The following is a 23,914-nucleotide window of genomic DNA, read 5'->3' on the forward strand; positions in this document are numbered from 1 at the left end:
GTTACGTTTTCAATATGATAGAAATGCTGTTGTGTTAATGTTGGGCAAGGGGGGAGGAACTTGACCTGGGTCAGCTGCTTGCTCTGGCGATGTAAGAATTCTAGCATTGTGAAATGTTTGTTCATTTTGTTTTATGCAGAAACCTTCACTCAACCACAAATGTTAAAATAATAGTTAGTATATTAAAGATATTTAATGTCAAGCCATACATGGCTTTATAATATCTGAAAACAGATCTGTTTGTGTGTCCAAAAGAGTGTCCTGATGATAGTGTAACAATCTGATACTTCTTTAGATAGTGACCAGAGGATGTGAAACCACGGAAATGACCCTTCGGAGGAATGGGTTGGGCCAACTTGGTTTCCACGTGAACTTTGAAGGGATAGTGGCAGATGTGGAGCCCTTTGGTTTTGCATGGAAGGCAGGCCTACGGCAAGGGAGCCGCCTGGTTGAGATCTGCAAAGTGGCTGTGGCAACTTTGACTCATGAACAAATGATTGACCTTTTACGTACATCAGTGACAGTAAAAGTGGTGATTATTCAACCACACGAGGATGGAGCACCTAGAAGGTAATAAGCAACCCTTCTCAATGTGACATTTGTATGTCTTTGGGGTTTTTCTCTCTGCTACTGCTTAAACAATGGCTCCAGAAATTGATATTGTCTCACATGTTTGGTGATAATATTATTGAGGCTCTTAAAACAATCTTTTCCCCAAAACCCCTATTGGCTTATAATAGAAGATGAAATGGGATCCTCTAGGAAATTTAATGGGAAATTTACTGTTATATGGCTTTGAAAGAGTAAGAAGTAAAATTTAGGGCATCATGACTGAGCTGTTATGAAAGTTGATATGACTTCTTTTCTTCCACAGGATGATTTTATATTTTAATACTAAATTTGAAAATTAGAGATCCTTCTCTGAACACTGTACCTTTGTCTGTCTTTGACATTTCTCTGACTCCTGACTATTGAAAAAGATTTGTTTTATTTTTTCTTATGTTGAAATTTTAACAGAAGTAGTGAAATATTGAGTTCTGGACATTTATGATACCAAGTCTGACGGTTCTCCTCACTTTCTACAGATATCTAATTTAGTCATATTAAATAGTGAATTACATCAATGAACTTATCAGTTAAAGCAAAGAAATCTTTCCACAACATGAAATAAATGCTCACACACTCAGGAAAAGACTGTAATAAAGATCATTATAGTAACTGTACCATTGTTTTCAAGGATGAAATGCAATTTTCTTTCATCAGTGTTCATTTGTTGGTGACAAAGATTTTTGTTCTTCTCTCCATTTTTAATATTACGAGGTAGAGAAGAAGTAGGGAAAAATAAAAACTTTATAACAATGTGACTATTTCTCACATACCTTGTCTGGGCACTGTTAATTTGGCTCATTCTAAATGAGAACTGAACCAGAGTAAATTGAATTACTTGTCTTCTTGTAGAAGGCCAACTTTAAATCTCTTGTTGATTTTTAATTTAACAGAAAAAAACATTAGATGTGTTGCTTTTGGCAAGACAACAAGCCATAAAATTTTACGTAGCGTTGCAGCACTATGAAGTTGGTGCCAACTGTACAGGAATCCTGTTTAATTGGTGGCAATTCTCCAAGTAGTTGTTGGCCTGATGAATGACACAGAAGTGCCCTCCCCTGCCTCAACCTGCATGTCGATGTGTTGGGTTTGTTTCTGAAGAAAATGCCTGCGAATGTAGAATACCATCGTTTTGCTTACTTGGATAGAATTTGCAATTAAGCCTCTCTCTGCTTAGCTTTGCTATTCTCACCATCTGCTTCTGGATATGAATTTTCACTGACTTGTTTGGTATACATTACCAAGCTGTTTACAGAATATGAGCCTAATGAGCTGATCCTATTATATGGAAGGTAAAAACGTGTATTTTATAGGCCCTGATGAAAAATACATACTGTATGAATCGCTTATTTCTTTGATATGTATTTAGAAAAAAAATGATAAAAATCCCAAATCAGTGTGATACATGGCACTCAATCTATGTGTAGGAGGAGTCTTAACTGAGTGCCACCAAACTGGGAAAAATCTGCAAAAGCTGTTCTTGTTTATATATTTTTTTGTATTTTTAAGACTGTGTGACTAATTACTAAGGAATTTTTTTAAACTGTTTCTATTCTAAAATATGAAAAACACCAAAGCATTTATGTTTAAGTTCTCTTCAGCCTCATCTCTAGTATAAAAAAGAAATCTTCATTAATGCCTCTTTCTTTCAAATATCAACTTCTCACTGAAACAGAAAGCTCCTAATTTTCCCCTTTATATCCCCAAAATATCATTAGCAATTTTGATTGTCCAACTTGAAAGGGATCCAATATCCAGAGAGTTTTGACCTTGCCTTTTCTCAGTGTTTATAATCTAAGCAGAGCGGACAGAAAGCAATATAGATATCGGGTGGCAAAGCAGAGAGTTTCAGGTGACAAACATGACCTATGACATTTTTTGTAAAATATATTAATGAACAGGGGAACAAGGAGAAGGCAGAAAGGCATAAATTACTAGAGGCTTGGAGAAGGAAGATAGTCTATCACAGCTACTTACTAGTTAAAACTAGCGCAAATCCGTCTCCCTGTCTCCTACTCCATTGCTTGTCTTAGCCATCTGCGGTGTCTTATCTTGCAGAATCATAGAAACAGAGAACAATTGAGGTCGGAAGGGACCTCTGAAGATTGTTCAGTCCAACACCTTTGCTCAAAGCAAGGTCAACCAGAGCAGATAGCTCAGGGACATGTTCACTGGGTTTTAAATATCTCCAAGGATGGAGACTCATCAACTTCTGTTCCAGTGTTCTATCATCCTTACAATAACAAACCTTTTTACTTACACTTAAATGGAATTTCCTGTATTTCAATTTGTGCACCTTGCCTCCTGTGCTTTCGCTGGATACAACTCTGAAGAGTCTTACTCTGTCATCCTCTTTCTTCCCATCACCCCATCAAGTATTTATACACCTTGATAAGATCCCTCCTGAGCCTCCTCTTTCCCAGGCTGAACAATCCCAGTGCTCTCAGCCTCTGCTTGTGTTTCAGATGCCCTGATCCTTTAATCATCATTGTGGCCCTTTGCTGGACTTGCTCAAGTATGTTCATGTGTCTCTTGTACTCTGGTATCAGGTTTACCCAGAAATTTACAGGCAGTAGTTTTGGATGTAAAACCAGGAGTATCTGGAGAACTAGAATCCATTTCACCTTCATTTGACAAGAAATGTCACTGGCTTTGGAAAATCTATGCATGGCTATGTAGGATAGGATCAGATCTCTAAGTGATTTCCAACATGTATCTGTGAGCAACAGTTCAGGCAGGTGTGCCAGCTCATCAGGAGAGAACTTCTTTACTGTCAAGTAACTCTAATAATTATCAAATAACACTCAAAACAGACATACAGATATTTCCTTCGAAGTTGGGGATCCATCAATCCTTGATCCACACATTGCACATGTAGAAGGATGGCTCAAAAACAGAAGAAAGCTTCACATGTATGCTCCAATAATTATTGCTGTCATTCACAGCTGGTTTTAGAGATTTTATTCTAAGAAATGATACTTCAGTTTATCTGACATATGTAGAACAGTAGATCTGGAGGCTGAAACAAGTACTTTGAAAGTTTGACTCATCCTACAGAGCATATGATCTTTTGGCAGTTGTTTTGTTTTCTTCTGTATTTCAGCCTTATTTCTCAGGACAGATACTGGTAGTTTATACAAAAGGTTTACTTGAAATACATAATCTGGGGTTTCAAGTTCAGCCACTAAGTTTTTGTCCACAGTGCATAGATATAAAAATACATTAATTTTTGTTTCTACAAGATTCAGTTGTATTAAAAACTGACATTTTCAAGAATATAAATATGATTTTAGCAAAAAAATTTCATAATTTCTTAAAAAACACCCATGTATCATTTTATTTATGTCTATCTTTCATTTACTGAGATACTCAGCTGATCTCCACTGCTTGAAAGAGTAGTTTTTGCTTAGATCTGTCGGCTGGGTTTTAGGAATACGAAGCAATGAGGATTTTCTCTTTATGTTCCTTATTAGCACTGGTTCCTTGCTGAGGTCAAATTCTGAACTGAGTTTACACAGACTGGACATGAGTGCCATGGAGTGTCTTGGGAATTATACCCTTCAAATGAAAATGAGTTTCAAGTGTGCAAGGGTGTTGCCAAAGCAGTCCAAGTCCCTTGGAAAAATACCAGCTTAAGTGGAGATCTTTAAACAAGTCCTTAACTTGATTTTTTTCCCCCTCTGTTAGCTTACCCACACATCATCCTCAGTCCATCAACCTTCTATATTAAAAAAAAAAAAGCCAACAAAGTGTAAGTGTGCATTCACTGAGAATATTAGCAATGAACTATTAACGGTGAATTTATTTTTTGCTGCAAACTGTCTTGTATTGATTTATTTGGAATGTTGAAGGTGCTTACGGAGGAATGTCACAGAGTGATTAGGAAATCAGAGGAAAATTCTGTTCAATAAATGTGTTCCATTACTTAATGTAGATCCTTCTACCTGTAGTCTTGATATCAGTATCTGCAAAAGCAATCATTGAATAAGGCCTTTCATTTACTATCCTGTAAAATTAATGAACTTGAGACAAAGCTCCTGCTGTTTTCAGTTTGCTCCAGCAATTAAATAATCATGCACAAATTGAGAAATCATAATTATTTGCATGGCACTAGGCTGATATTTAGATAGAAAGAAGAAATTGCTATTTAAAACATATATATTTTTTTTAAATTACAAAGCAGTATTAAAACAAACATGTCAGTATATTCAGATCTGAATAAGTATCCTTGTGTTGTATTTGTTTCTATGCTATGTCTTTCCCTTCAGAATTGTTGATTTGTTCTTCTCATGCTGTCAGTGTTACCTAGTACCGTGCTGCAGTGCTAGAATTATACACATTTTAATGGGAGAATAATGATGTTCATTCTGACTTGCTTTCACTGGTGGTGTCACAGTAGTGCTCAAGGACATTATATGCTTAATCAGTCAAATCCAGTCAAGGAATTCAAGTACTTTTAAATCCTTTTTAAACTTTAGGTCGACTAGAATCTTTCTTACTTCACGGAAACTTACGTGTCTGTCATAGTTCAGCTACCATTACATATAAAAAGAAACTGCTTTAACTGCTTAAGAAACAATTTCTAGAAAGTTTAGAAAGCAAAACTTTAAGCAAAATTTCCAGGGATGGGCAGGAAACAGAAGATCAAGTACAACCACCGTAAGAGACATAGCAGAGGTAGTTTCCACCTGTTGGTCTGAACAAGTAACAGACTCTGGTGTTGCAGGTAATTTTGAAAATGGAAATATTTTAGTAGCTATGACTGAAACTGCCTGTGGGCCGTTAAGTACTACTGCATTTCTTCTGAGGTGGTTTTATTCTTTTGAACTTTGCAAACTCTTTCTTACAAATGAAATCGGTATAATGACTTTCTGTATTTTCCAGTCCTCAGGCTTGTTCTTCAATGATTGTGATCTTATTAGACAACTGTGTTTCTAGGGCTTTTTTTTAACTAACAGATAACCAGCAGAGTATAGAGTGTTCGGAAAATATTTTTAGGAAGTAGAAGGGTTTACTGTGTGGAGGAGTTAAAATCTTTTTTCAAGGGTGTTTGCCATAAGCTGGTGGAGTGGTTCATAGGGCCTTCAGATTATTTAATTTTTTTTTTTTAAATTAAGCTTTCTGAGCTAGAAAGAAGTCAGGTCTAGAATTGCTGGCAGGATACTGCCAGACTAACAACACTTGAGGCAGGTTAAAGCAGAAAAACCTGAAACTGAACTTTTTGTTGTAAATGTAGAACTTGGATGCACCAAAGCTTTTAATTACTACCCCTGCTACTAACCTAAGAAGGCTGCAAATACTGTAAATTATCATGTTTTTAGAGGTAACTGAAAGAATTAGTACTAAGAAAATATAATTATATTAATTGGAAGTCATATGACTTGCAAAAGTTAATCTTCTGTATCCAACAAAAAATAAAGTGGTAGAAAATGCTTAATTTTCTTTCCTGTCAGAATTACTGTACTACTTATAACATTATTGGATTCAGGGAATGAGCCATATGCACTGTGACTTAGCCCGATGGAGACTCTTGGAAAAAACAAAATCTGTCAGAACTCTGATGAGCACCAGAGATTTTAGCCTCGGCTGTTGCATTTTAAGTGCAAGACCTAATAGAAGGTCAATGTCACAGTAAGACCTTCTGGCTTTTCCCCTCACTGTGAACTGTCTGCCACAACTCCTGCCTTTGGAAGGGTGGCAGCACCAGCAAACAGAGCTTAGGCATAAGGTGTGGGCTGCCCTCCTCCCTGACTTGAATATGTCATGCATCACACGCTTTGTCTCTTCTCTAAATAACCAAAGCATCATGGTTTCCTTCTGCCTAGAAGGAAAAGACTTTTTTATTGTTTAATAAAACAAAAAATTGTTTTCTGTCACTTTTTAAAATACTTTTGAGCTTTATTCTTCCCAATGTAGTTTTCAAAGAAAAGGATGTGTTAACTTGGCCTTTGCCAGTATATACAATTTGCATTTTAACATCTTTCCTTAAATTCATTGTACTTAAGAGAGTAAGGCTAAGTATGCAGCATTACTATAATCCTTGGGAAGCTGAAACTTTTTGTATGAGCATCTTCTTCTATTTCAATTTGCATCAAAATGAAGGAAAACCTAGACAATGTGTGTAACATATGGTCTTGACCCAGATATAGTCTAACAAAAGAACTATAAACTAAAAAGGTATAAAGTTGAAAACAATTCTCTGATGCTTATCGTATTTCTCATCCAAGTAAAAAGTCTTTGAGTTTCTCTTACATTTAGTTATGAATTAAGTCATAGCAGGAGTTAGTTATGATTGCAAAGTTTGTGTACAGTTGTTAGCCAAGCAGAAAAAAATCAAAAATGCCAGGCAAAGCTCTGATTTTCTCTAAGGACAGATGTAAACAGGAGTTCCAGACCCCTTTTTTTTATTTCTCTCTCCATTATTTCAACATGTTTGAAAAAACTCAAGAGAACCACGTGGCTTTTGGCAGTTCTGAAGCTTAATATACTGCCTGCTCAATTATGGGTCAGCAAAGAAGTTTTGCATGGTAAATAACTTGGGGTATATATACCTTTTATTATATAAAACATTTTTTAGCATCCATTTTCATTATGTCTGGGTTGGGTTGCGCAACCCTTTGCAGAAATTGCAAGTGATTAGATCTTTACCTTGTTGAAAACCTTTTGGGTTCGTGGACTCGTAGGATAATTCAGGTTAGAAAGGACTGCAGGGGATTATCTGGTTCAACCTCCTGCTCAAAATGGAGCTGGCTATGAGGTCAAGCCAGGTTATTCAGAGCTTTATTCAGTCAGGGATTCAAAAACTCCAGGGATGGAGACTGTATGACCTCTCACTGAGAAACATATTCTACTTGGTTTGCTTTGAGGATCATTTGTGTTTTCCTGTATGTCCTCATGTGTGGTCTTATTCCTAATCTTGTCTCTACAGTATCTTAAAGACTATTTCAAAACTAGGATTCATTGTGAACTCAGTCCTTTCAGAGCTCAAAGACTTAGATCTCCATTTGGTACTGTTCCCTCTACTTCCTTCCTTTCCTTCTGTTACTCGTGATTTCAGTTTCTTAAGTTGGAGCATATTATAACTTTTACATCCCAGCCATTAGTTTTCCAGCTCTTCTTCATCTTACAATGTTATGATGATCTTTGAAGGTTTTTCTCTTTAATGTCACAATCTTTCCTATTTATATATTTTTTTCTGGTGATTCTTCCTTCTTGCTAGTAGCTTCTCAAGCCTTTATTCCCCATAATTTTTGTCTTTTCATGAGCTGTTTTCCTATTCTCTGGGACTTGGAAATGTGTCTTGCTCTGCTTTTGTCCAAGTTTCCATCAGCAGAGACTGCAGGGGTTGTTACTGCCTTACTGATCATACAAGCAAGCCAAACACCTTGGTGATTTTTTTTTTCTCCTCTTTTATTTCCTCGCTATCTCCTTTCATCCAATATCCTTGTCTGTATTTCTCTTGTCTTTTTTCATACAACAATGCAGGCATAGAGGCTCTTAGGAGGCCTCTAAATTGTTTGTCAGCTCACCAACACAAAGATTCTGTTTAAAACTGAATAGTAACAAGGATCAGAAGGACAATGAATGTGTCTTCATAAAGGAGGGATTGTCAGCTTCAACTCTTTAGCTCTGTAAAGGGACTGCTGGAGAGTTATCACCTTAAAACAGGAATGTTAAGTGGGCATCAGCCTTATCTGAGCTTGCCATAAGCAATGACATGCATCTCTTGTGCTATGAAGTTATTTTAAAGTAAAACTGATTTACTATTTTTCAAGTGACGTCTTTTTGGATGCAGTGTGACTACTGTTAATAGGTTTCGGAGGTGTCAGAACTTGGAATTGTTGTCTTGACTCTTTGACCAAAGGTCTCGTAGACCATTTGAATCTTATCAAATGTCTTGGACTTGTGCTGTAGTTGATACAGGGAGTCAATGGAGTCGAGGGGTTACCTTCAGGAGGCACTTCAGCGGGTCAGAGAAGGGGAAATGCGCCTTGGTTAACTACACGGTATCTCTAAGCAAAACTAAGCTACTAAATTCTGCTCTTCAGTTAAGTCCCTACAATTATGTGAAATTAATCTATGTTTCATAATGTGGATTTAATAGATTGCACGATGGGTCCTCAGTCTCGCTGTGACACCTCGTGGGAACTGCTGTAGTGTAGGAACAAACATGCACAGTGATAGAATTGATCCCTTTCAATCGCAAAGTTTGAGTTAGAAGAATGCAATTACTTATTGTACTGCTAGATATAGATAAAGACTCCTTATTGAGCAAGATTAAATGTTTTTGAATTGAAATGGTGATAGTAAAGGATAATTCATCGCTGTAATACATCTGTGAACACCAATTATTTCTTCTCTATCCCTACATCACCCTTAGCGGTTCGAATCTATGGTACATTGAACTACAGTTAAAGTGTAACCAGTTATTCTAGCTTTGTTATTACCCTGACAAATCATTCATAATGCATGAAATCTGTAGATAGTTGGGGTCCAAGTACCAAAGTCATAGCAAGTAGTTGATAGTGATAGGATATAAGTGAAAAAAAGGCTATTGTGTTGTTATCAAGGTGGCAAACTGCTGATCATAGTATATGAAAGCTTCTAAGTTTTCTGTGGAGATTAGCATTTACCTTTAACTAGCATCCCTGTCGAATGTAAGCCCTGCACAGAGCCTTTTACAGAACCCTAACAGAGAATTTTAAATTAATATTGAAGGGTTTGGTTAACATTGAAAAATTTAATGGACTGCTTGATAATTGTTTCAGAACATAATGCTCCTTGCAGTCGCATTTGAATATTGCATATTTTTATGGTGGGCTCTTAAATTTTAATATGCAGTCGTGACCTGCTAGCTGCATCATAGACTCATGCTCTGTGTAATTGCAGAGTAGGTTTATTTAACCAAAATTTTTATAAGATAATATGGCTCTTGAACCAAAGATATTAGTAGGAGTCTGTGATTTGTGTTGAAGGATTGATTTAATGAATACCAAGCTATAGTGAGGGACAGGAAGTGCTGTCTTTTCTGATGTGTGGTTAAGACTTACTTGGTCACACTTGCTTGATAGTGTAAGCCTGTTCTTCAAGATGTCATATTGAATATGATTGGGAAAGATGTTTGATATCCTATACTTTCTTAACATACATTTAAATATCTTTTTAAGATAAAATATAGATTTGTCTTTACATAGTCTTTTAAGTCAATTTTAAAAAAATTAAAACATTAAAATTAAAAAGTGGATTAAAACCTATCTTGTGCCAATGTATATTCTTTATGCAGTGGAATAAGTAACTATATTATAGATAGAAGTTAGATAATGGTCCAGTTAAATATTTAATATGAAATTGCATTTAATTTGGGGTTTTTTTCCATTCAAGATAATTTGCAGTTTGATCCATGGTGGGGGGTGGGGACCCTTATTGGATTGCACATGATTAATTGACTGTCTTTGTTTCTGATATTGGAGGTAGCTACAGTTATGACACTACATATCTCAGGATTCTGCAGTATCTATCCTCTAGGCAGCGCTTGTGAAGCAATGAAACAGTTTTTCATGTAGATTTTGAACTGATTGGTTTGGCACTTCTAAGGTAAAATTAAAAAGTCTATGTGACAAAGGAAGCCATATAAAGGTGTCCCATTTTAACCATGGACATTTCTTGGGGGGCAGTTACAACAGTCATGTTGGGCCTCTGTTTTGAATTTAAAAGTAATGTTGTTAGATTTATATAGTGATTTGAAATAGGGTTGTTTTCTAAGCCTTTTTTTTTTTGCTGGAGCAATGCCCTGAATCATTTTTTCATCTATTAGATGAATACATTTTAGTGATGTAAAGCAACACAAAATTTTACAAAATTTTAGATTCTTATTCTTTGCAGGAAACTTTGTTGTTGGCTATTCTTATATCATGCCTTAGCTACTCAGTTAGCAAGCTGAGTCAAACTAAATAGTAGTAGCAACACCTTTTGCCTTCAAAACCCATGGCTATTATCACAGCACTTAAAGTACTTTATGGGGGGCTATCTAATAAGGGATACGGTGACAATTACATGCTATAACTTTCTCAATTACCAAGACAAACTGTGAAATCAATATCCTAATATTTAAAGTTGGGGAGGGGATGGTTTGCTTCTAACAGTTAAAGTCTATAGGAATGAAGAAGGGAATGGAACAAGACGTAAGAAATCAGCGGAAGGATGGTGGACATTGTAGCCTACGTAATTGTTTGACTTCCTAGTCAAATAATAACAAACTGCATGTATGGCCGCATGAAAAACTAGGCAGTGCACTAAACTAATTTTAACCTTGCAATGTCATCTGGCCTTTCTTTGTTCTGTTTATTTTGTATATAAAGCTTTATGAAAGTCTTTAATTGAATAATCTGTCTCAGGCTATTTTTTCCTTTAAGAACTTTCTATGTTCATATAACATGAACCTGCTTTGGAAATGAACCAAGGTTACGTTGCTAGATGCTATTGTCCCTTACACCTTGGTGTCATTCCTTGCAGGCAATGAATGAGGCAGGGAACTTCACAAAAAGAAGAATGGTCTTGGATATAAGCAATTGAATATTGCTCTGGAGAAATGTACTCTATGTATGCTTCTGCTGTAGAAATATTTGTGCAATTCTATGCAATTTGCTTAACTCGGCCTTTCCACAGTGTTTGTCATTCGAAGAGCCCAACACGTGTTTTGTGGTTTTCAAGAGAGTGGGACAATTTTAAAAAATAGATAAATGAACTGAAGTAGTTTGAAGTGGTGGTCTGAATAAATGTGGTATTTTTGAGGCAGGGGGAAAGCTATAGATCCATCAAATTGACCTTCTGAAATAAATTGATAATTTTATAACATTGGTTCCTCTGTAGTTCCATTCCTTGTCTGTGGGAGGAGATTCCTAGGGTGGTCTTACCTCCGTAGGGAAGCTACAACCAGAAGATCATTCATGTGAAATTCTCTGATGCTGTGAGATAAGAGGAGCTGGGAAGAAACTAGTTTTATACCCAGTGGAAGCATGCAGCCATCAAATAATTTCTTATCACAAATCAGTGCAGAAAAATGCAACTGAATATCTGACACACATTAAAACATAATGGTAGTTACATATTGAATAGTGTCTCTTCAATGAAAGCTCTCTTTTATATGCATGGAATGAGGTAAAGAGTTCTTTGCTAAAAGCCAAAGAGAAAGTATGTGATTTTACTCCACTGACAGAAAGAGGACAGGTTAAGGTTATGTGTGCAACAAAACTGATTTTGAAATTTCTTACCTTCTGAGTTCTTAAGCTTGCAACATTAGTCGTCTTTTGATGTGCAGTTTTAGCATGATCCTTTAGATTTAAAAAGCATAAATAAGTATAAGAAGTTCCAGCATGTCCAGCTGTGTGTTTTTGGCAGAGTTTACTCACGTCAAATATTACTTGAGAGCTTAATGGGTATTTCTGATCACAGAATAACCTCAAAAGAAGAATTCTGAGTTCTGTTTTGGAGTATTCTAGTGACCCCCCTTCAGCTCATCTTCATCACGATGTCTTCTGCCCTACCTTGGCTACTAATCTCCACTCTCAAAGCTTTATCTGTATTTTATAGTTCTTTATTTACCCTTTTCACAGGTTTGAGTGCCAGCAGGGTCTGAGATTTAATGCTACAGGATAAACAGTTTGCTTGTTTAGTACCACAAAATTCAGCAGCCTGGAATGTTTGGCTGGATCAGACCAGGCACATACAGAGTATCTGCTACGTAACTGCTACAGCTGTACACACATCTTCTCTTCCACAACATTGAATAACATAGTTAAAAATTTTATAATATCTCGTTTATATATAATCTTCATACCAGAACACTGACAATGAAAATGTTCTTTTGGTGTTTGGTTCAGTGATTTAATATATAAGAATATATACAATTCATGTGAACTACACATTTATGCTAAGTCATTTGTGCCAAAACTTTTTCTGGATTAAGACTGTAAACACTTTACATACACTCTTAAACTTTCTCTAGGTGATTTTAATTTAGTAGGAAATGGTGAATGTTGAGTTTTCACAAAAGCAAAGCTTGATCAAGACTCGGCTCAGAGGATAGAGCAGAATTGTAGGTGAGAGAGAGAAACAAATTTTCACTGTTTCCTCCTTAAAGTTTATTTGTTGCATTAGAATTATTTAGGGTATTTTCCTCATAGATGTTAATTTAGTACCCACTGCCTCTCAGACAAATAATGGAGGTGGTATGTCAGGATATAACATATCTGCAATGATAATCAGTGCTGAGTTAAAGTCAGTGTGAAGCTTCTATTAACAGATTTCTGAAACAGTGACCCTTAATTCAAGTCCAGCCTGAGCCTACAGCAAATATCCCACTGGCAGACTGATCTCTTGGGGAACACTGTCACTACTTTTACCTGATTTTACACTTTCTGGGAATGCTGCTAGTATTTAATCACAATGTAAGCTTAAGCAGAGGTTGTAAGCTGGACTGTTTCTGATTTGCCTCTTCCTTCCACCTCCCGTGTCTCACCCAGGCATAGAAATCTCCAGGAAAGGAGGCAGTAGAAAGTCCACTTTGAAAACAAATAGAAAAATATTTAGATGCCACTTAATCATTTGCATCTCAGTGTGTATGTTCTGTCATTCAGTGGTGACAAGGCAGGATTCTAAAGGAACGTTCTCAACACCACTAGAAACATTTAGTTTGTTGCAAAGCAGCAAACATGTTTTGTAATTTTGTGTATGTAAATTTTTACATTAAGAAATTATTTGTGGTTATGAAATTTAAAGAAACTAAAGCTGTTATAGAAGCACTTGATGTTTACTGACTTCTGAATGCTTTGCTTTTACTAGTGTTTAATGTCTAAAATTCAAGCTGCAGATTAATTTATAAAAGCTTAATATTTTCTCCTTTTTGAAGGGCAAGGAGAGAGTTCAAAAACCTTTGAGCACATGCGAGCAAACCCTTTGTTTTGAAATGTTTCCTACCTCGTTGGCATGATGGGTTTGAAGCATTCCAAGGGCTGTACAGTGGTATATGAGCAACTTTTAGGTATCTGGAAGAAAAATATGCATATACTTCTGCCTGTAGAATGGAAGATTTCTGTTCCCTCCAGTGAGACTGATCAGCATATTTATTTGTCCCACAGGGGTTGTTCAGAACTTTGTCGTATACCCATGGTGGAATACAAACTTGACAGCGAAGGCACCCCATGTGAGTATAAAACCCCTTTCAGAAGGAATACCACTTGGCATCGGGTGCCGACTCCCGCTGGGCAGCCTCTCTCTCGTGCCTCTCCAATCCTAGGAACATCTGACAGACTGCAGTGCCAGCAGCTTCTCCAGCAGGCTCAGACAGCCATTCCTCGCAGCACTTCCTTTGATAGAAAACTGCCGGATGGTGCAAGGTACGCTACTCTCCGTTTAATGCCGGTTGCTTTCCTAATGTGCCTTTCTTTAGATATCTCTGCTTTCTACAACTTTAGTATGCTTATTTTTTAAACCTTATTTTGTTGAGTTTTGACAGTAATTTTAATTCTGGGGTTGTATGGAAGAGCATTCACTGAGCCCAGTTCCCTCTACTTGAAACAAGTGACTCCTGTTATTTGTGGTGAAAGTGGACTGTACCGAGTATCCTATCGCTAACCTTTCCCTTTCAGCCCAAATCAATAAAGTGGGAAACTGCCTCGTCACTTTTTTGATCTAAACAATGTCCTGTCCCCCACCTTTTGAGATCCTATTTAAACAAATAATAAGCGTAAATAAAATCAATTCATCCCTTTAAAGATGAATTATTTAATCTCATTACCAAGCTATTGGCATAGTTTCAAAGGGTTCTGTAACTCATACCAGTCCTTATGCTTTGCTTGGCTTTTAATTAAACAAATCAGAGGCTTGTGATTTGAATATGTAACACCTCGTAAATGATGGGATGGTATCCTTAAATGTTAAATGTTCTAATTTAATCATAATTCTTCATAAGCTGAAAATTTATTCTTTAAAGTTAAAAATTTGTAAATACATTTGACCTGTGAATTATTTAGGAATTATTCAGGAGCAGAACTCTGTCCTTTACTGTTTGCAATTGTTTGTGCTTATGCCCTTTTTCCATGGGATGATGTAGTTCTAATTTCCAAGGAAAAAAATACTGCATGTTGAAAATATCTAATTGATATGAAAATCTACAATACTAGTCTTAAGTAGCTTTAAAAAATTCTGGATGAAATCATGAAATAGCACTATTGCTACACTGTCTACCTTACTAGAAAAGAATTAGTGACTTTTTACATTGTTTGAAATATATATAGGTTATAGTAGTACATATGTGAAATATGTCTATATCATGATCTGTGGAAGGCAGGCTCCCAGTTATGACCATCTGATCATTTGTATTCTTCCCCATGCCCTGCTCCTTGCTCCCTGAAAAAAGGAAAGGTCCGTTTCCATAAGCATGTATATACCATTATAGGACTTAAGCTTTTCCTAATGTCTTGTTACCAAAATTCTCGGTAACATCCAGCATAAGGAATCAATGATAGATGTCTAGAAGTACTTCACAATTTATGGAGCTTTATTAAGCATACTGTACGCCTATACAGAGAAAAAAAATGAAAGCTTTGACATACTACTCATTTCCAAACTTTACAAACATACATTGCACTTCTAACGCTCAGTGAAGCATGTAAAAAAATGCTAAGATAGAGGCTACCCCTTTCATGAAGAAATTCCTGTATCACTTAAGTGCAGTGCAGAAGCGCTATTCTGGGGACGACATGGTACAGAGTATAAATAATGAAAAGAGAGGAAAATGAACTGTGACATGTGGGTCTTGAAACATGAAAAGAAAGTTACCTAATTGGCAAGGTCTTTCCAGATGGGAAGAGGCATAGCTGATGGGTTGGCAGAAAGATGGCCTTAAAAGAGTTTGAAGTAAGGTTTATTAGTACTTATAAGTAGTCTTGCAAGGCTGAAAATGTATACTCTGGCTAGGAAAATGATAAAGATATTTTGGAGGGTCAGAGACCCAATATCAGTTTAGACAAATTGAAGAGTGCAGGCAGGGAGAAGCAGGTTGATAAAAAAAGGAAGTCATAGCAACTGATCTGAAAATGAGCTAACATTGAAGTCAGTGATAAAATAGTTCTTTTTAGAGAGAAAAAGAGGAAGAAGCAACAGAAACATGGGTTAGATATAGTAAAAGACGTAAGCAGCAACAGTTCAACTACTGTGACACGTAACAGATGCCTAGTCCCTGGTGTGAGATTAGAAGCTGGGAGCTGAACACCTACGCTCCTAGTACAGTTCCTGAGGAGCATTAAGTTCTTTGAGAAAGCAATCCAAATGTTTGTGTTGACCAAGGAGTTTTCTCTAATTAGTCACTAAGAAATACAAGGGTATCCGTGAGCTCTACTCCTGTTTCTACAAAATGCCTAATTCTGTGACAGCTGCTTATAGCCAGTGCCCAAGAGTGAAGCTTTAGTCAGGCTCAATCTTCAGTCTCTTAACACCAAGAAGTCTGTGTACTTGAGTCCTGAGTACACACTTGTAGGCGAGTGTGCCTGAACTTTCACCTGGAGTCTGGAACCCATTCCTGAGAGCAGGCAGCTGAAACTCTTCTGTGAAGGAACTGTACGAGGCGTTCACTGGCTGGATTTCTGTGGTTCTCCTTTTGTGGCCACCTTTTGTTTAGCAGGGCAATGGCTAGATACTTGTCCTGCAAATGGGAGGCTTGGGGTCTAGACATTCTTCAGCCTGGCATAGTACAAACCGGTGTCCTGGTTTTCAGGACAGTGTCCTAAACATCAGTCTGGAGGCTGGAACCGCAAGGGATCGTAACTTACCCATTCCTTAATGCTGGTGCCTTTAAGCTGTGCAAGAAATGCAAAGTTCTTGGTGGTAAGAAGCAAGAGCACGCAACTGAATTCAACAGTAGCCTATAGACTATTTCACTTGGTTGAGAGAGGCTCAGTCCTGCCAAGACTTACCAGAGACACGCATGATGAAAAATCAGGCACTGCACTATTTACTGATTGTATTTGTGTTTGGCTGTTAGATAAAACATAATAGTGAATGTCTTTATGGTTCAGCTTGAAAATTTTAAAGTTGCTTATTGAATGTCATGTCCTTGGGAAAGCGTTGTGCATAAATCCAGAACTACCTCTTTTCATCTCTTCCCTGTGGACATACATTCATTTCAACATATAGGCTTTTAAAAAAACCAAACCAAACAAAAACAACAACAAAAACCCACAAACAAAGAAAATCACACACACAAAAAAAACCCCAGAGAATTCAAGGTGGTGTCACTGAGGGAAATTGTATTTTGGATATGGACTAATATGCACAGAAATGAAGGATAATAGAGTGATCAAAACCAAATTTGAATATTGCATTTCAGCTGGCTGGAAATCCAAGAAGAGTCATTAGAGACATTAAGACATGAGGCTCAAAAGTTTAAATAATAAGTATAAAATAATACTCAGGAAATAATATTCAGGAAAATGTTTTCTTATTGCTTTTCTATGTCAAAGAATTAATGAAATTAAAAAAACTTATTAGTATTACCTCTACTAAATTACTATGTAGAAAATTGGAATACATGCAAAGTGACTAGCAATCATTTTTGATCCATTATAAGAGTTTCCCACATGTAAACTTAGAGACCTAGTCCAGCTGCTCTAACTCCTGAGTAATCCCACGTGTTCAGAAGTAAAAATAGATGTAAGGAAAATAGGATTTGGCACATAGTCTTTCTCTTTTTGTGTCTTTTTTTATATATTCAGTTGGAATTACTTTATTAGTGATGAAATAAATATTTTACTTTAAAAATGCTTGATTCAGTTCTATGAAACTAAGATAAAACCGTAAATTCCCAAAATGAATATAATTAAGTGTTCAAACTGCATCTGCTTGTAAAAATTGATGTGTGTTATAAAAGAAGCACAGCCCAGTTCAAATCTGAAACCCCACAAATACCTCAGTGCACTGTTAATGACTCTAGTCAACATTACAGAAGTTCTCCGAGCAACCAGTCCTCCTCCAGTGACCCAGGCCCCAGCGGGAGCAGCCAGTGGAGACAGCAAGTGGGATATGATGGGTATTGATGTTTTTCCTTTTTTCTTTTTTTTTTTTTTAAATCTTGCTGTAGCTCCCATACATCTTCTTTCTGAAGCAAAATTTATGTGGCTGTTCTATATCATAGATTTACTTGCAAAATCTGTTAGTATATTCTAAGATATACAGGTTTACTGATATAAGTTAACATGTATGCCAATACAGCTTTAAAGCTGTACTGCTTTAACTCTTTATGACCAAATTGCTATTTTACAATTCAGGTAAATAACAAACAGTTCCTAGGTTTGCTTTCCCAGAAACAGGCCAGAAAACAACTAGTAACTCAGAACTGGAATAAAATAATAATTTCTCCTCCTTTTGCTTCAGTGGAAGGGTATTTGATTTAAAAAATTACCATTATTGACTTCAAAGGTTTTTTTTCCTACTGCACTTGTTCCAGAGGCATCCATTCCCTAGCATCTCTCCTCAAAAAAGTAGCACTCTTTCAGAAGTCGCTTTTCCCTAAAAGGCTCTTTCGGTATACAGATGGCTCTTTCACATCCCTGTTAATCCCTTGGTGCTGAAGTTTCAGAAGTTAGCTGTCTGTGTATAAAAGACCACCCCAATATACTGTCCGTGTTATAAGAATACTATATGAGACATCTGTTCTAAATTACTTTATCACTTTGTGGTGTAAATACAGCTGCCAAAAGCACTCCTGTTGGAGAATGTTGAGCTATGGCAGTATCTACATAGCATAATATAAGAGCATTCCAGACTTGCCACTTGGCTTTCAGAAGCTACTTTTCAGAAAAAAAATGTGGATATTGTAAACATCAGCTCGACTCCTTGTCCCTAAGCTTAATATTGTTTTGGCATGACTGCAGATAAGATAGTCCATGTAGCAGATACATATTCAATATCTTGGAGAGTCCTCAAGAAATTTCAGAACACACACTGAAATCTCTGGCAGCTAAATAGATGCTAATAATTCAAACAAAACTATAGGTTGGGGTTTCTTTTTTGACAGTAAACACATGAAAATGCATCTTGTCATTTTTCCAGCGCAGTTATTTCTAACAACAGCCTTGCCTTTAGCGCGTTGCTTTGTGAAATAATTTAACTTTTGCAATACAATACAAAGCAATGGACCTGGTACTTGCTTACGCATTCTGAGTGTGAAAACCAGCAAACGAGAGAGTTGCTTTCTGTGAGGCTTAGTTCATAAAAAGATTAAGCATACATTACTGTAGTTCTCCATTGCAAAAACCTTTGTGTGTATATAGCCCCAAGAATGCATTTCTTAAATTTCAGTGTTGTCTCGGCCTGCTCACACTTAAGATATAACAGTGCACTGTTTGAAAAAATTCCATGTAAATATTTCCATGCAGAGTTTGGAAATCCTACTATGCTTGCTGGGGTGGGGAGGGGGGGGGGAAGTGGGATGATAATTGTTTAAACAGATTGCTTATAAAATATTTGCTTTGAAGAGCAAAAAGTTTTGTTGTTCATCATGTAACTAGTTTTCTAGGAAAAAAAGCCCAAACAGGTTTTCTGCTTACGTTGAAAGGTGCCAGTCCCCTCTGCTCCATGAACACCACCAAGGTTCTGGCTCACTGGAGTGTGAAGGAGGCAGAGAACGAGAGGAAACTTTGGAAGGAACTAGACATTCCGGTAATAAAAACCACTGTATCTTAAAAATAAATGTTCTTTGCAATGCAGTGCCTGTTGAAGTGCAGCCACCTTCTGATGCGGAGGTTGCACAAAGAGGGTGTAATATGGCTTTGAAAGCGCGGACTGTTTACAGACGGTCTAACAGAGTATGGTGTGCGTTATTTAGATAATACTTGGAACAAACTACTCCTGAACTTCAGAAAGCCTCATGAATGATGAAAAGCAGGTTGGACTTTAATTATCATTGAAAAACTAGATCTTAGGAAATTCTGCAGAGGCACACGTCTCTGATTCCAAAGAGTACAGGTTTGAAACCTGATGCGAAGCCATGTGCCTTTTTTCTTTGTACAGTATACTCATCTTTTTATCATTCAGAAATTAAAACACAATTATTTATGGCAGAAACCAAGTGGCATGCACCATCGACCAAAGTCCTGAGCTCCTACAAAGACCGGGCTTTACAGAAAGAAGGCAGTGGCAAGGAGTCGCCAAACAAACTGTCACATGTAAGTCTTTTACTTGGATGCCATTCACAAATCAAAAAAAAACCCAAAAACAAAACCAAACCCCCCACCCTGGACTTAAAGAAATACATCTTAAAAATACATTTTAATAATTTATGAAGACCACTGTGTGTTTTGGGAGGCAAATTGAATGCTCGCCTAGATGTGGGGTAAATTGAGTATGCTTAACCTGTGTTTATAAACTAAGAACTACAAATGGGGTTGGGTCTGGGGCACTGAGGAGATAAAACCAGTAAAGTCTACACTCAGCTGTGTATTTACAGCTTCATTTATGCTGGCTTGCTTAACCTGTGAAGTATTCATGTCCTTTAAAAAAAAACAAACAAAAACCCCAACACAACCTGTATTCACCATACCCCTTGTCGTGTTGTGTGAAGTACCCACATAGTATATTTATCAATAAGCACTATAAAAATGTAGTTTTGTATGTTGGGAATGCTGAACATTTCTAGTCTACCTAGTTTAGTGGCTTGTCTTCAGTAAAGGCAAAATCCTCAATGACTTAGTGATGGAAAGTACTTTAATGATATACACGGTCTTTTTGTGTGTGTTTGTTACATGGAAAAACCTGCTAAATGTAGTAGGAATCTGTACACTATTTGTAGACTTATATTGGTAAAATGTGAGGCCAGTTTCTCATCTTATGTACATTGATACGTTATGAGAATCCAGCTTGACACTTCTCAAAAAAAGTACTATCGTGAAGAGAATCACGCTGTAGAATGATGCACATGAAGACAAAAACGCTTGCTTTTACCTTAAGCTGAAATTGGCAGGAAGCTAGAATCAGTATATGTAACAATCAGTATCAAACAGAGCAACCATACCAAAGTGGAATGATGAGTGTCCTTAACTTCAGTCAGTGTTATGCTAATGGTAGCTCTGGTGCTTTGAGGATGGTGGGGATCTGAACAGAAGATTTCATAATGGGCTCATGCTTGTGTTTGCTTGCGTATGCATATGCGCAGCGCAGCTGCAAAAGAACTGTATTGTACCAAGTGAGAACCAGCTTTATTATAAAGATAATACTGATAAAATGAGGCTATTTTCTTAGATGGTGTAAAATGGGAAAAAAAAAAAAAAAGGCTCATCACCTTGTAAAGGACCTTTTAATGTTCTCCTGAGCATCCCCTTTTTGTCCAGCTCAATTTGCCACAGGAGACTCTGCCAGCCAGTGAAATTCTCACTGAGGGCTACAGCAAATGTACAAGAACTCTGTAAAATATTTAACCATTAGAAAAAAACATCTGTGCTGTCCTTTTAACAGTTTTTATCTTGGGGGAAGGAGGGTGGGGGGAATTTCACTGGCTTTCTTCAAGTTTTCTTTGTTCTCCTGGAATAATTATCATATCCTGCTGTTTCATCTTTTTTTGGGTGGTGGGTTTTTTTTGTTTTAGTTTGGATTGTTTTGGTTTTGGTTTGGGATTTTGTTTGGGTTTGGTTTTTGTTTTTTTCCTTTAAATCTTGCTCCATGTCACAATCTTTAACAACTTGTAACAATTAGGGCCGTGCTGAGCTTTCATACAATAATTTCTCTTGGTACAAGGAAATGCATAAAATGATCCTAAGCTGTGGCTGTAGGGAACTTTGAGGAGTTCAAGATGTCTTTATCAATAGCCGTTGTTCAGATTGTCTGCTGCTTGCAGGGTCAGGAAGGTGCCTAAGCATGTGTGTTCAGCAACGTGCAGGAAGGTTCACACGTGCAATACATCTTCGGAGGTTAACTTTATGACTTTGAGCCTCCCCCCTGCCTTGTTTCTTTTCCCTTTGGTTCCATTTTGCCTTTTCAGTAAGAAGTGACATGCCTGTTCTCCAGACACCTTTCTCCAAGTCCCCCTCCTTGGAGAAACTGCTCATTGTATTTTTATCAATTGTTCCATTGTTTTTAAGGTGACAGCCACCTTGTAAATGTTAGAATGAATGCAAATTTAACCCCTCCCTTTTTTTTCTAAAATAATTTTCTCAAATTTTGAGGCCCGTTAATTTCCATATGGGATAGAAGTATCCTTTTGGGCAAGGCTGCCTTGTCTAACTTCTTTAATGTGTGAGCAACAGCTATGTTTAGATGCATCTGCTAGGAGAGGGATCCTGTAAAAAAGTTAGTCACCCCTCCTGCTTACATTCTACCTAACCGAAGTCCATCTGCCCTTCTTCTGGCTACTCTGCCACACAGACAAGTTAATCCAACTCTCTTTAAAATCTCTTTATAAAACAAAACCAAACCAAACCAAACCCACAACAACAACCACCCCCCCCAACTTTATTGATACAAATGCCTGACAGAATTATTCCACTTCAATAGCCATGCTTAGCTTAGGGCCCTGTGACTAAAGTTACTTTCATCTGGTACACATACATGGCAATTGGCTTCAATTTAACTAGCCACACATCCAATTGGATTTGATCCAATAAGCTGCATATTTCACCCACACTAAGAAAAAACCAAGGGTAATTCAGTCTTCGGTGGTTTTCAGATTTGCAGTAGACCTTGTTTAATAATAACCAATGCTTCTAGCTTTAACAAATGCGTATTTTAACTGATCAGAAATGCAATTTTGTGGATGTTAAGCACTTCCTATAATCAGAAAATTCAATTATGATCTTAAGATTTGCCATAGAAGATGGAACTAGGACCTTTTTATGTGCAGTGATACCAACCTTTAATGTGTCTAGCCAGTTGTGCAATTCATTTCATAGAAACTGGTGGTACAATTAGCTCTTTTCATACTTTCCAGTTATATTATAGCATACTGTTAAAAAAAAATGGTCTTTGAATGGTACAAATTGAGAACGAAAATAAGTGTTTTTACCATTTGACTTGAGGGGTGTCTTTTTTGTTTTTTCTTGTTGTTAAGATTGGAGACAAAAGCTGTTCGAGCCACTCAAGCAGCAACACCCTCTCCAGTAACACATCCAGCAACAGTGATGAGAAACACTTTGGTTCTGGAGATTTGATGGATCCTGAGCTGCTTGGATTAACATATATAAAGGGAGCTTCTACTGACAGTGGGATTGATACAGCTCCCTGCATGCCGGCTCCTCTTCTGGCCCCTTTGCACCTCGCTGGCAGCAGGTCCGGAGTACATTGTCGTACTGAGCAGTGGACCGAGTCTTCTGAAACTCCTGGGCCAGATGATGATCCAGCTAAAATCTATGCTGTTCATAGCTATGCCTCTGCTATTTCTACCAGTCATACAGCTGAAGGCAGTATGGGAGACCTAAGCGAAATCTCTTCTCATTCCAGGTATGTGTTTCTTACAAATTAGGGATTATAGATTAATATACAGAGAACTCTTCTTCTCTGTTGTTAATCTGTTTACCTTTCTTTGAAAGTACATTTAACTGATTTGGGGGTTTTGTTGTATTTAAATGCCTACATGAGCAATTTTTCAGGTAATTTTTGCTGAGTCTGCCTAAAAAGCATAGCTAGCCCTGCTCCCGGATCTGATGGAGAATATATATGTGACCTTGTCTGGTGTATATTGCTTAGGTTTTTAAAGTTGGGAAACATCCCTGAGTAAAAGTGAAGTTTGCACCTAGAGCTTATTTCACATACTTTATTTTTAGTACAGTACAACAAATTACCTGGGAGTTAATGCTGAGGGAAATCGGAGAAATTGCAATGGAAAATTTTTACATATAGTAAAACTGCATTACATACCATCCCCCCAAATTTACATTACTGTGATGTATGCTTTAGTTTTGTTTGTTGAACTGAATTTCTGATTGATTTTCAGCTCTTCTTTTTGTTACCAATGGAATGTGTGCGTAGTACATCTGTTGTAAAGTGAACTTTGAAAGTACATTTTTACAGCTGGTTGCCTTTATTCCCCAATTTCCATTTTATGGTGACTTTGAAGTTGAAGCTTTGGTCTATGTGTTAAGGTTTTTACTCTGTAAAGGATGGGAGGAAATGGTTTGTTCTTCTTGCCCTCTGATTTTTTCTGTTTTCGATGTCAATCAGTGCAAGAAAATAACCAAATAATATCCTGTATCGTCATTTGTGTGTGAGTCACATAAGTGAATTAGTCTTGTATAATTTCTCTGACTTCTCGATTTTTTTCTTCCAC

General features: G+C 37.0%; 1 protein-coding gene across 4 annotated transcripts in view; it reads left to right on the top strand.

Annotated features, from left to right (window-relative positions):
- Positions 1-23,914, top strand: part of SIPA1L2 (signal induced proliferation associated 1 like 2) — a 154,074-nt gene that overhangs the window by 104,031 nt on the left and 26,129 nt on the right. For 3 of the 4 annotated variants that reach the window (XM_075089487.1, XM_075089489.1, XM_075089490.1), the window contains exons 10-15: positions 296-570; positions 13,743-14,000; positions 17,606-17,689; positions 19,217-19,320; positions 19,723-19,826; positions 22,700-23,088. In XM_075089487.1, the coding sequence (XP_074945588.1) occupies positions 296-570; positions 13,743-14,000; positions 17,606-17,689; positions 19,217-19,320; positions 19,723-19,826; positions 22,700-23,088 (1,214 nt within the window). The remainder of the gene's footprint in view (positions 1-295; positions 571-13,742; positions 14,001-17,605; positions 17,690-19,216; positions 19,321-19,722; positions 19,827-22,699; positions 23,089-23,914) is intronic. The other variant, XM_075089488.1, reaches the window with a different exon arrangement.

Source organism: Phalacrocorax aristotelis, chromosome 3 (assembly GCF_949628215.1).
Source record: "Phalacrocorax aristotelis chromosome 3, bGulAri2.1, whole genome shotgun sequence".
NCBI classification, from domain to species: Eukaryota; Metazoa; Chordata; class Aves; order Suliformes; family Phalacrocoracidae; genus Phalacrocorax; species Phalacrocorax aristotelis.